The sequence below is a fragment of the Tiliqua scincoides genome, chromosome 1, assembly GCF_035046505.1.
Source record: "Tiliqua scincoides isolate rTilSci1 chromosome 1, rTilSci1.hap2, whole genome shotgun sequence".
NCBI classification, from domain to species: Eukaryota; Metazoa; Chordata; class Lepidosauria; order Squamata; family Scincidae; genus Tiliqua; species Tiliqua scincoides.
The window spans coordinates 66,830,170-66,842,961 of NC_089821.1; the positions used below are offsets into that span (position 1 = coordinate 66,830,170).

Below are 12,792 nucleotides of genomic sequence, written 5' to 3' on the forward strand. Positions count from 1 at the left end.
GCACCTGCATCTTTCAAAAACTGATAGAAGCAGCACTTAGAAGTTAAAGGTAATGTTCAGAAATAAGCACCAGGACAAAGAGAATACCATTAAATCCAACCTGTATCTCAGATGAAAAGCATTTAGATCTTGAATTCCAATTCTGTATTATGCTTCAATTTTAATCTAATGCTGTAAAGCTGGCTTGCCAACTTCAACTGACCTACAATTAAGTGGCTCCATTCTGAAATTTCCATTCTGAACCAACAAGCTCAACAGAAAACTTCAAATGACCACAGAAAGATGGTGCACCACAAGTTCACATCCTGTATTGCAGACTAGAACTACAATCTTCAGGTTATTGGAATGCTACATCTTTCACAATGCAAGCTATTTCATACAGAAAAGTGACCTTCTCCACCTTGTGTGCACTGCAGAAACAGACAGAACTAGAGCTCCCTGTGGCATGCTACTGAGGCATAGTGAAGGCAAGGAAAAGGTTCAAATTAGTTTTTGCAAGTACTCTATTACAGGTTTGTAAACACGTACCTGTAGCAAATAGCACATGCAACAGCCCTTTACAAACCTTCTAAAATAATTCTTTCCTGCAGCTAAGCCTCTTTTCCAATAAATGAACATTGGTATAGCGTGCAAAGAACTCACATATTATCTTGATATCAGCAACACAAAAATGCTGTATGGTAAATATTACATTCATACTGCAGCTGGTGAGTTGACAGGACATGACATGCATAAGGTCACCTACTGAGTTCATGGGAGATAAGATCTAATCCAGGAAAGTCCTGATTTTCAGTTTAGTCTTAGGCACTATCCTTTATTAGCTCTCAGTACCTATTGGCTAAAATTTCATATACAAAAGTACTAGAACAAGTGATATCTTTAGGGCAGTGGTTATATAGACAAGAGCAAATCATACAAGCACCATTAGTCACAGAAGTGACCAATGGTCATATATGTACTTCTGGCAACCACTGTAGTATATCACTAATGCGATAAGCTACTATCAGTATTTTCTTTGCTATACATTACCCACAATATTACCTGGCCACGGAACAGTATGCTGATTTACCCAGCGAGAGGTAACCTGCCAGCAACTACTGATTTTTTGCTAAGAAGGTCTCAAGAAAAGCCACAAATAGTATTAATCTCCTCTGGTTTGGGGGGAGGAGAAGCCATGCTGTCTTCATTTCTGTCTTAAGACAGAGGCTTCCCCACTTACAAACACTTTAGTTTCCAGGAGTATGTTTGTAAGCAGTTTAGTTCACAAGTCCAAAACCACTATTCTCAGTAGTGAACATGTTGTAAAATATGAAAGTATTTACAGTATACCTACACTATATTGTGTGGTCTTACCTTGACAAGCACACAAATAATGGCTGTGGGTATGCTGGGAATGGGCACTAAAGCCCTTCTACTGTGCGGCAACTGAACTTAAGTTCCATACAGGCGATGGACATATGGGCAGGCTTGTTCATAGCTCTGGAAGTTTGTATGTCCAAGTTCATAACTTGGTAACAATAACAGTAGTATTATTTCAAAAACACTAATTCAGCATCGGGTATCCCTGATGAATTCATAATGCTGTTATGCAAATCTTTGCTTCAACCACATTTAGTCACCCAACTTCACAAAGGATATCAAAGAATTGGAATCATTACAGAAAAGGTCAACTCAATTGTTCGAGAGATTGGTGCACCTTCTTTATAAGGAAAGGTTAAAGCTTAAGAAGTTGACATAAGTTTTTCAAAATAACAATGATGTGGACAGAAAAATATTTCTCTTCTCTTTTAAGCAGCCTTAAATCTAGGAAGTTATTCAGCAAGGGATCAAAAGCAAATGTCTTACAGCATTCACTATAGTAGATGGCAATGGCCTTCAAGGCTTAAAAACACTGAACACACAAATGAAAGGAGAAACAAGTTTATTATTAATGTTTAACGAAGAATGAACTTCAGAGGCAGTATAATCAAGAAAAAGAGAGGAAGGGTATAGCAATCATACCATGCTTAGCACCTAACTTATATCCCCCTCCCTTTCCCTCTGAATAAACAGAGCACTCAAGGCAGTAAAGAAAGTTATTTTGCTGATTACTGTTGGGAGTCAGAATGCCAGACTAAATGGACTCAGATTTGATCCAGTTGAGAATTATCACTGAATACTTGGATTTTGCTTCCATGTAGCTTCCCTAAAAAAACTGAAATTGTGCCACTAGAGTTTTTAAGAGTTTTTAATGTCCTTTAAGAGTTTACTTCTCTGGGATTAACATGTCAAATGCTACCCATATGAAGTTCTGAAAGCTCACTGCCGCCTATTCTATCTACCATCACAAGACAAATATTTTAAGTTCAGCTCATGATAATCAAGTGGCAGTTTGTGGTCTATTTTCAGACAACAAAACCATTTGGTGCAACATCCACAACTTTATCTAATTTTAGTAAAAGAGTAGTACAAATTTTACGCCAAGTGTCACTTTGAGACACTTGGCGTAAGTGTTGTTGGCAAACAACACTTTAAGACAAACACAAGAGACCTTTCCCACACTTAGTATTATAGCTATGCAATAGGTCAGGGATGCCCAAACCACCGCCTGGGGGCCATTTGCAGCCCTCAGGGACTCCCAATCTGGCCCAATGGGAGCCACAAGTCTCCAATGAACCTCTGGCCCACCAGAAACTTGCTAGAGCCTGCCCTGGCCCAGCATGACTGCTCTCAGCACAAGGGCCGACTGTTCGACCTCTCACGCAAACTACGGGCCAAGGGCTTCCTCTACTGCTTGCTGTTTCACATCTGTGGAGCAGCAGCAGCAAAGGAAAGGCCAGCCTTGCTTTGCACAAAATCTTTTATAGCCTTGAGCTATTGTGAGACCTTCATTGCATCATGTTCCATCTCTTAATATATTCATTTGTGTAAATTTATTCAAATTTTAAATGTAAATTAATTCTTTTTTCCTGGCTGCCAAAACAGTGTCAGAGACGATGTGGCCTTCCTGCCAAAAAGTTTGGACACTCCTGCTCTAGATAAGGATCCAGTAGGGGCAGTACTAACTATGAAGACTTTAGAGGCAGAAAGTGCTTGAATACAGAGTCTGGCCACCCACAAAAGTATACAACACAGGGTTCATAGAGCAGTGGTTCCCAAACTTTTTAGTATCAAGACCCACCTAAAAAAAGGTTTCACTTTACCAACTGCTCAAGCCACTGTGATTATAATGGTGACTGGAAATCAGTGCTGCCCCCAAGTAGTAGGTTGTTTAAGTCTTGATGCACATAGCCTAATCTGCCCTGCCAGTTTCACAACCCAACAAAAATTGGGTCACAACCCACTAGTGAGTGGGCAATGGATCCACGGTTTGGGAACTGCTGGCCTAAAGGGATATGAAACTTTGTCACAGCACTGTGTATGGTGCATTATACAATGTGAACAACTGGGAAACTACTGAATACACTTGCAATTAGTATGCTACTCACCCCCTGCACCAACATATGCATCACCCGGTGCTCTGGTCGATCTCTGGAATACAGAGATGGCCAGGGCCCTGGATGAGATCGCTCCTGAGCGTCCTCTGCCCAGTCGCAGTCAGAGCAGCTCCTTGGTTTTCTGAGGAGCTGCGGATGATGAAACGGCAGGGCAGACGTCTAGAGTGTCAGTGGCGAAAGACTCGTACCGAATCTGACCGTACACGGGCTAGGGCCCAGTTAAGAGCTTATTCTAAGGCGGTGGTGGCAGCTAAAAGAGCACACCTCTCTGCCACCATTGCATCTGCGGAGAACTGTCCAGCCGAGCTCTTTCGTGTGGTCCATAGCCTTTTACATCTGGCCCCCCCTAATGGTGGGGAGGAGCACACAGAGGCTCGCTGTGACGAGTTCGCAAAACACTTTGCAGAGAAGGTCGATCAGATTTGGCATGACTTGGACGCCGCTATGGGCATATCTAGTGATGTCCCCGGGGAACCTGTCTATCCTGCTATTTGGGATTCTTTTCAGCTTGTAGAGCCTGAGGATGTGGACAGGATTCTCTGGAGTGTGAGACCTGCTGCTTGCCCGCTCGACCCTTGCCCAGCATGGCAAATTAGGACTGCCCAGGAAGGGCTGGCCGAGTGGACGGAGAGGGTGGTGAACTCATCTTTGAGGGAGGGGGTGCTCCCGCCAGCCTTGAAGCAGGCGATGGTTCGCCCCCTCCTGAAGAAGCCCTCCCTGGATCCCACTAATTTAAACAACTTTCGGCCAGTCTCGAATATCCCATTTCTGGGCAAGGTGATTGAGCGGGTGGTGGCGTCCCAGCTTCAGAGGGTACTGGAGGAAACAGATTATCTGGACCCATTTCAATCTGGCTTCAGGCCGGGGTTCGGGACGGAGACTGCCTTGGTCGCCTTGGTGGATGACCTTCGCCGGGGAATGGACAGGGGGAGTGCGACCCTGTTAGTCCTGCTGGACCTCTCGGCGGCTTTCGACACCATCAACCATGGTGTCCTTCTGGGTCAGCTGGCCGGGTTGGGGCTTGGAGGCACTGTTTTGAAGTGGTTCCGCTCCTTCCTGGCTGATAGATCCCAGAAGGTGGTACTGGGGGATGCTTGTTCTGCGCCCCGACCTCTTAGGTTTGGGGTGCCGCAAGGGTCCATCTTATTCCCCATGCTTTTTAACATCTACATGAAGCCGCTGGGAGAGGTCATCCGGGGGTTTGGAGTGGGATGCCATCAGTATGCTGATGACACCCAGCTTTATCTCTCCTTTCCCCCTGATTCTGAGGAGGCGGTTGGGGTCCTGGATCGCTGTCTGGAGGCGGTTGGGGGCTGGATGTGGGCGAACAAGTTGAAATTAAATCCGGATAAGACAGAGGTGCTCTTGGTTCGGAAATCCACAGATCGGGTATTGGACTATCGTCCTGCTCTGAATGGGGTTGCACTTCCTCTGAAGGAGCAGGTCTGCAGCTTGCGGGTTCACATGGATCTACAGCTGCACCTGGAGTCCCAGGTGGCGGCAGTGGCCAGGGGAGCCTTTGCTCAGCTTCGGCTGATTTGCCAGCTGCGACCGTACCTGAGCTGCGCGGACCTGGCCACAGTAACCCATACCCTAGTGACATCTAGATTAGATTATTGCAACGCCCTCTACGTGGGGCTACCCTTGAAGACGGTCCGGAAATTACAACTAGTACAGAACACGCTTGCTCGTGTGGTTGCTGGGGCACGTCGGTTTGACTCTGCCGAGCCGTTGCTTCGGCGACTACACTGGCTGCTGGTTCGGTTCCGGGCCCAATTCAAGGTGCTAGTTTTGACTTTTAAAGCCCTTTACGGCTCAGGTCCAGGGTATTTGAGGGACCGCCTCCTTCCTTATAATCCTGCCCATGCTCTTAGATCATCTGGGGGGCCCTTTTGACTGTGCGGCCACCAAGAGAGGTGAGAGGGGCTGCGGCCAGGAAGAGGGCCTTCTCAGTGGTGGCCCCCGAACTCTGGAATACCCTTCCCTTAGAATTGAGAACAGCTCCCTCTTTGTTAATATTTCGGCATGGACTGAAGACCTGTCTGTTTCAAAAAGCTTCTAATTGCTGACAGGCTGGCTGGCTTTCTTTCTCTTTTATATTAGAATCCACAGGGCTTGTTTTAGATTTTTTAATTATATGCACCTGTTTTAACTATTGTTTTTAATTGCTATTTTTGTATTTTTAATTGTTGTAAGCCGCCTTGTGTGCCCATGAGGTAAAAAGGCGGGATATAAATTAATAAAATAATAATAAAAATAATATGCTTTCAGGAAACTAGGTCCAGTGATATATAGACAAGAACAGTCATACTCCTGTATATTGTTCACACAGTACAATCCTATATAATAGCCAATTTAATCCATTAGAGCTGCAATTCTCAAACTCTCAGGAAGTTTGAGGACCGCAGTAAGTGCCTGCGTGGGAGCAGGGATGGCAGCAGGGGCAAGGGGAAGGCAGTGATTTGAATCCCCAGGATCATGTCACTAAGGGGGCTGCAGGGGCACCCCGAGAGGCTGCAGCAGGGACTGGTAAGTGCATACCAGTCCCTGCAGCCCCCTTAGCGATGTGATCCTGGGGATCACATCACTGCCTTCCTCCTGCCCCTGTCCCTTAAGGGGAAACAGTCCAGAGCCCCCAGGCTGGGGTGTTGAAATGCTTTAGTTTGAGAAGCCCTGCATTAGAGAAATGTCTGGCCTAATTCCTTTCAAAAGTAATTAAGAGCAACTTCATCCACTGCATAAAGATCATTTTCTAGCATTCCTCAGCCTTCAGTAGCCTCAACTTAAGTACAAGTGTGCCATCAACTCTTGTTCTTAATATACTCTCTCACACTCAAGAGCTGCTTAACACATAACCCCAAATGGTAGCTTGTGGATCATAAGCGCAGCTTACAATGGTGTGAGTGTGTCATTGGCAGGGTTTCTCAGAACAGTTCAGTACCAGGGGCTTCTCCCTGCACATTCAAAGCTTGCTCCAGAATGGATCTCCCTATCATGGTATCTGAAGCAAATGGAAGCCCCCACTAGTCTCAAGCAAAAGGATCAGCATGAGTATTTGTGATCACATACACAAACCCAAGCAGAACAGAGAAGTGGAGCCATGGTTTGGAAGATAAATCTGTCTACACAGAGTAGCTGTCCCATTTTCTACAACAAGTAAAAAATTCTTGTGTGCATATATAACTTATTCTTTAGCACTATAAACTGAAGGGGCTATGAGTCTCCACAAACAATGGCTATGGAAAATAAGAACACACAGCGCACACAGTGGTGTGCAGGATACTCACCACCTGAGCTGCTCGACCGTAAGCACCTGATTAGACACTGAAAACCACAGGAGAGGAAAGGCAAGTAGAGCTCTGTCTGAGAGGTTTCTGCTACATGAGATGCCCACCCACCTGTTCTGAGTCTCTCACCTCCATTTTCAGCATTGTATCCTTGGAACCCAGAAGTAAATGGTGATGAAATCATCCCCACTTACTTCTGAGTGCTGAGCTCTGCACCTGCAGCAGAGAGTGGCATGATGGAGTTAAGTTTGGGACCACTGCCATAAGGTGACATTAAGTGCACACACTTGAACCAGTATTTGAACAAAATTATTCTGTCATGTGTGCACACTGTAGGCAACTTTAATTTATGTGACTGTAATTATTTAACAACAGAGGTTAGAATCTCAAAGTCCAGGAGTTCATGAGATCATCAAAATTATGATTTATTCCCTGCCTGCAATCAAATCCAGAGTTAGACAATGCTTAGCTAACTGTCTCAAAAAAGGAAAAATAGTGTACAAAATATTTTTATGAACATACAAGATTACTTGACATGTTTATCAGTACATCCTGATTAAAATCTCACATGTGTTCTACAGAAACTAACTCTTTTGTAATGCACCGTGCACATGTACTCCCATCATGAGCACCAAGTAGTACAGATCTGGTGTTGAGAAAAAATGCAATTTGATAACTCAAACAATTCCCGCAACAATCAGACCAATCCTATCCAACTTTCCAGTGCCAAGACTACTACAATGTAGCCCCAAGGTGAAAGCAAACGTTCCCTTATCTAGAGGAGGCTTCCATGACTGTTCCCCACCCCCACAGGATATAGCACACGCTCCATTGGCATGGCTGCATCAGCACTGGAAAGCTGGATAGGATTGGAATTGAAGTTTTACATCCTATCAATTGCACTTTTGCATCAATAATTTAAAACATATGCAGGTTACACTTTGTCATCAAAAGCTTTATTATACTTATTACTAGGCCTCCCAGTGCTAGAAAAAAAGCTTTCCTTTCAGTTGCGACAGGTTTACTTGTCACATCCCAGTAAGCTCTGTTCACTTTCCGTACTAGACAGCACCATTTGTCATTGCAGATAAACTTAGTCACCATCATGTGGTAGGTGCAACGCTGAGCTATCTCATCCCTTCCGGCCAGAGCGAAACATGTTTAACAGTAGAAACAGAAACAAAATCAGTCTCCAGAACAGTGGGAATATGTACAGGTGAAATTACATTTTTTAATTAGGTCAAAATCCTTCACCATGATTCTAGAAGAGCCAATTCTTCACTCTGCATGGTACTGTGAAATAACTACTCAGGCTCCAATTACTACTTATGCAAACTCTACAGAAAAAGGGTGCAGCTGGTTTATATATGGTGTTTCAGTTTCATAACATACACCCCTCCCCTACAGAGACAACACTGATAACCCAACCACTCCCCCAAATACTATATTTTCTTGACTCACGTAAAAGCAAAGAAGAGAGTGGTGGCTCCTACTAGGAAGATTGCAGCAGCTGATACTGGAACATACTTGCTGGGTTTGAATCTCTTTCCAGATGCTGCTGGCATGTTGGAGCTCTGGTGGGTGATCCGCCCTGCAGCATAGCCCAGGCCCAACAGGAGTCAGAAAAGACAAGAAAATGGGGACAGGGACCTTCAAAAAGGAAATCAACTACATGAAGGGGAGAGGTTTAAACAGTTATCCAAGTTCTTGGAGTTAACCGTTATAATAGAGCCAGATCAGACTTATAGTATGATCCAGACAAACATGACATCAGCAACAAAACAAAGCAGAGTAGTATTAGCAACTGAAACAGTGTCAACGAGAGCTAAAAGAATCCCACACCTATTCAAGACTTGTGGGTCAAGAAAAACTTAAAAATATAAAAGAGAGAACTTGTACTCAATGTAAATGTTAATGATTCATGAGAGCTAGCAGAAATCACACAGGTTCTTGTACCAGACAAGCTCTGGAAGCATGTGCGTCCTCCAGTAGCTTAGAGAGGGATGTCTTCTGAAGAAAATATAAAGGAGTTGGAAAATAAAAAGATGGACTTTTCAGTGCAAGAGGACAGGATGATCCACGTGAGAACACCAAAAAAGGTAATCAATAAAAAGCCAACATTTCCACTATGGTTTGGCTTTTCAGCCAGGTCACAGTAATTTCCAAGGCAGACTCAGGGACAAAGTTTCTCTTTTTTCTTTTCAGTCAGCAATTAGTGTAAAGCAGTGCATTCTGGTTGCTGCTCTGGGGAAGGTTATCCTCCTAGAGAATCTGTCAGTCTTGTACACATCATTCCAATGCCCCTCATACGTTGCCCTCTCCAGAGACAAAAGCACTCACTGCCGATTCCACCAGAAACTGGGGCTGCCTGTCTGCCAGTGGTTGTTTAATTTTGTTTATTTCTCTTGACTGCTAAATCTGGGTAACAGCTGGTGCAAAGTTGAGCTGTAAATCCTTTTCTTTAAAGGGGGAGTTGGGGGCATACTGGAGGGCTGCTCTTGTGGTTTATTCTTATTTGTTCCCTTGTATACAATGCCCCATATCCTTCAACAACTCTAGGTTTACTTTTTTTTTTAACAGGTAATTAAATTTCAAATTGCTTCTCTAATAATGAATCAACAGTCTCTAAGGAAAGTTCGGGTGAGAAAAAAATAAGGAAGACTTGATCATACAATCTGACTAAAAATCAAAAATGCAATTGAAAGTAAAAAAGATTGTTGACTGTGTCTGCCACACCCATGTCCTAGAGCATTCTGTCTGTTCCAAGCTGCTCCACTGTCATGCTGTCTTCACACAAGATTAATCCCTATTCATCCATATTTGGTTTAAAAATCTTCAAATGATTAAAGCTTGTCATCTTGAGCTCTTCCTTTTACCTAGAAAAAATAACAGAGATTATTTTTCATCTGTAACACATTATATGGGTATTCAAGACAAAGCATGATACAGTATATTACTGTATCTTTAGTACAGCTCTTAATTGATCACCTGTAATTAAGGTTAATTCATAGTCTTCTGACTCAGTTTCCACACCTGTAAACTTTAAACAATGATATCAATGATAAACAATGATTGTGAGGCTTGCCAGGGTTAATCAGAAGTTTTGTAATCTCAAAACTTCATGCACATTCACAACCTCCTCCCCAAAATATTTTCATTCATTGCTATTAAGACTGAACTTCAAACACCAAATCACTTGATTACAGTCTAGGCAGAATGACAAGACTAAACTCTTAAAACAGTGGACTTACTAATTACCATACTTTTTTTAAGAAATGCACATTCGTTCTTCAATATCTGTTTACCAGAATTATGCAACTGTTGTCAAAATGCTGAGAACTAATTTATCCATGCAAAGACAATCTGGAAAGAAAAATGAAATTTGTCCTCTAGTCAGATATCCTCACCATAAGATATCCTGAAAAGCAGCATGCTTGCTGTTAAACCTATTTAATAGATTTATAGAACTTGTGTTTCACAGCTGTTCCAGTTACTTGGGAGAGACCCGAAAGGATTGAAGGGAAAAGTATCGCCACTCCATGGCCATATTTTCCTTCCATTTCCATTGACTAGATTTCTACCACTATCCTTTTCTACTTCTGAAGTATCTGTGTTGTGAATGCTGCCTGTAAGAATAAGATTATCTGCCTTCTCCTGATTTTGCAGGCTTGACCAACAGAATTCTACAAGCCAGAACTGCCACAAAATGTTGCCTCTATCCAACCCTATTGTCCACTTCCAATGAAGAACAAACCATTAAGACCTCATGCAGGCCGACCCCTTCTTGGTGTTCTGCTCCTCCTGTCCCATTTCAGTGGTACTGGGAAGGGACACCACTGAACATGCTCAGACTCTGTCATGCTAATTTTTCCCCTTGTTTCTGCTTTAAGTTACACATTTATGTGCTACTACATACCTAGGGAGCCCCTTCAATGATGTAGAAACCACTTCCTTATTTCTAGATAGCCTATTTTGTTCCCACACTGAAAGACACTTAGGGTACAATCCTAACTCCTTAAGTCAGTGCTTTCCAGCACTGACATAAGGACAATGCAGCTCTGAGGTAAGGGAACAAACATTCCCTTACTTTGAGGAGGCCTCCATGAGTGACACCCAACTGCAGGATACAGCACATGTCCCATTGGCACCACTATGCCAGTGCTGGAAAGTACTGACATGAGGGGTTAGGATTGCACTCTCAAACACCTACTGGCAAGTCTGCAATAATAAACGTTGCATGCAGCAGATGCATAACAAGTAGGCAAGGAGCTTTGACTGAGAAGGGCTTCCGATATCCATGCTGCCACAGACAGCAAAAGCAATCCCTAGACAACCACAGAAGTCAATATTCTATAATCACCTATGAATAGAGGTGTTTGTTTCTGGTGAGTAAGGTAAGATTACAGCCCAAGTATTACTGAACACAATGGGCTTACTTCTGAGTAAAACACCATTTTCAAACACCTCTAACAGAAGGCTCTCACTATAGATTCCAAGTTCACTTAGTCCTACAAAAAAAAAAGTACAACAATGTACAGTCTATCCATCCACATATTTATGTCCATACATTATTTAGCAACAAACTACATGAACCACCCACCTGGAATAAATGGGTGCAAATAGTAATTATAAAATGGAATTCTAAAAAAATTGCTAGTTTTTACAACAATTGAGTTTTCTGTATAAAATAAAGAAATACTGGACTCTTAAAAAGCTGAAAATTTTCATGAATAGAAGTCAATGCCAATGAAATCACTAAGATCAAGACAATTTAGAAACAAATTAAATTTCACTGTAAAGCTTTCCTGTCGCAGTAGTAAATCTTGTCAGTCTCAACTTCACTCTGCACTCTCACCAGGAAATATCTATTATGAAGCAATAGTCAGTAACACCTATTGCCATGTATTTTCATTCATGCTTTTTTTAAATAAGACAGGCACATAAGAAATTGACAAAGTTGTAGCAGAATCAAAATCATAAATTAGGCATGATTTATAGGTTAAACAAGAACTAAAATATATTCATCCATTAGCATGCAGCGAGAAGGGTACATGTGTAATTATCATACAATGAGAATAAGGGAAGTAATCCTTTGCTTCAGCATTTTTAACAAATTCCAATGTAACTTGGATGTGGTACTATGTTCTAGACCAGGGGTGCTCAAACTTTCAACTTTAGGGATCCTGGACCTTTAAAATTGTGTAGGAGAGATAATTTCAGCAGGTGCAGCTTGTCATCTATGGGATGACAAGTTGCACCTGCTGAAATTCTCTCTTCTATACACTTGTTAAAGGTCCAGCATCCCTAAAGTTGAAAGTTTGAGCACCCCTGTTCTAGACAAGCAATGTTATAGTAGATAGTACAGGTGTGTTTTTATATTTGCCCTCAACTTGTCAGACTCACAACATGGGATGTGCTGTATCCAGCACAGTTTAGGAAAAAGTTGGAGATCCACTCGGGATAAGGGGATATTTTTCCCTTAGACCAGGGGCCTCCAAACTTTCTGGCCAGAGGGCATGAAATATCTGGTGCAGTGCTGAGGGACAGAAAAAACTTAAAAATTAAATGAATTAGAGATGGAACTTAGATGAATGAATAAATGAATGAGTGGGCTCATTCACTCAGCCTCTTCGGCCCTCAGAACACCCTCCAGATGCAATCACAGCACAGCTCTGGTCATGTTCAGTTGACAGGGCCAGAGGCTTTCAGGGGACAAGAGGCTGGCCACAGGCAAGATAGAGGCTTGCTGTGGGACGCATTTGGCTCCCGGGCCGGGGTTTGGAGACCCCTGCCTTAGACCATGTAATGCCCCAGACTGCCCAGTGGGACTTCTTGATTCTGTGCCAGCTAAATTGCTGGTGCAAATCCAGGAAGCCCTGGGTAACACTGGTAGGCCCAGGAATTGGGTTAGAATATAGCAGAAGCCTCCTTTGCCAATATTATCTCACTCTCTTGCCTTATAATCCCTGAAGAACTCTTCAGAAAAATTTCCTCTATCTTCCCCCATGATGCCCCAAAACTGTCTTCTT

The 12,792-nt window shown here is 43.0% G+C and overlaps 1 protein-coding gene across 1 annotated transcript in view; it reads right to left on the bottom strand.

Annotated features, from left to right (window-relative positions):
• Positions 1–12,792, bottom strand: part of ZDHHC5 (zinc finger DHHC-type palmitoyltransferase 5) — a 54,536-nt gene that overhangs the window by 33,646 nt on the left and 8,098 nt on the right. Inside the window, exon 2 of the mRNA XM_066611368.1 lies at positions 8,225–9,639. Within this exon, the coding sequence (XP_066467465.1) occupies positions 8,225–8,328 (104 nt within the window). The 5' untranslated portion in view covers positions 8,329–9,639. The remainder of the gene's footprint in view (positions 1–8,224; positions 9,640–12,792) is intronic.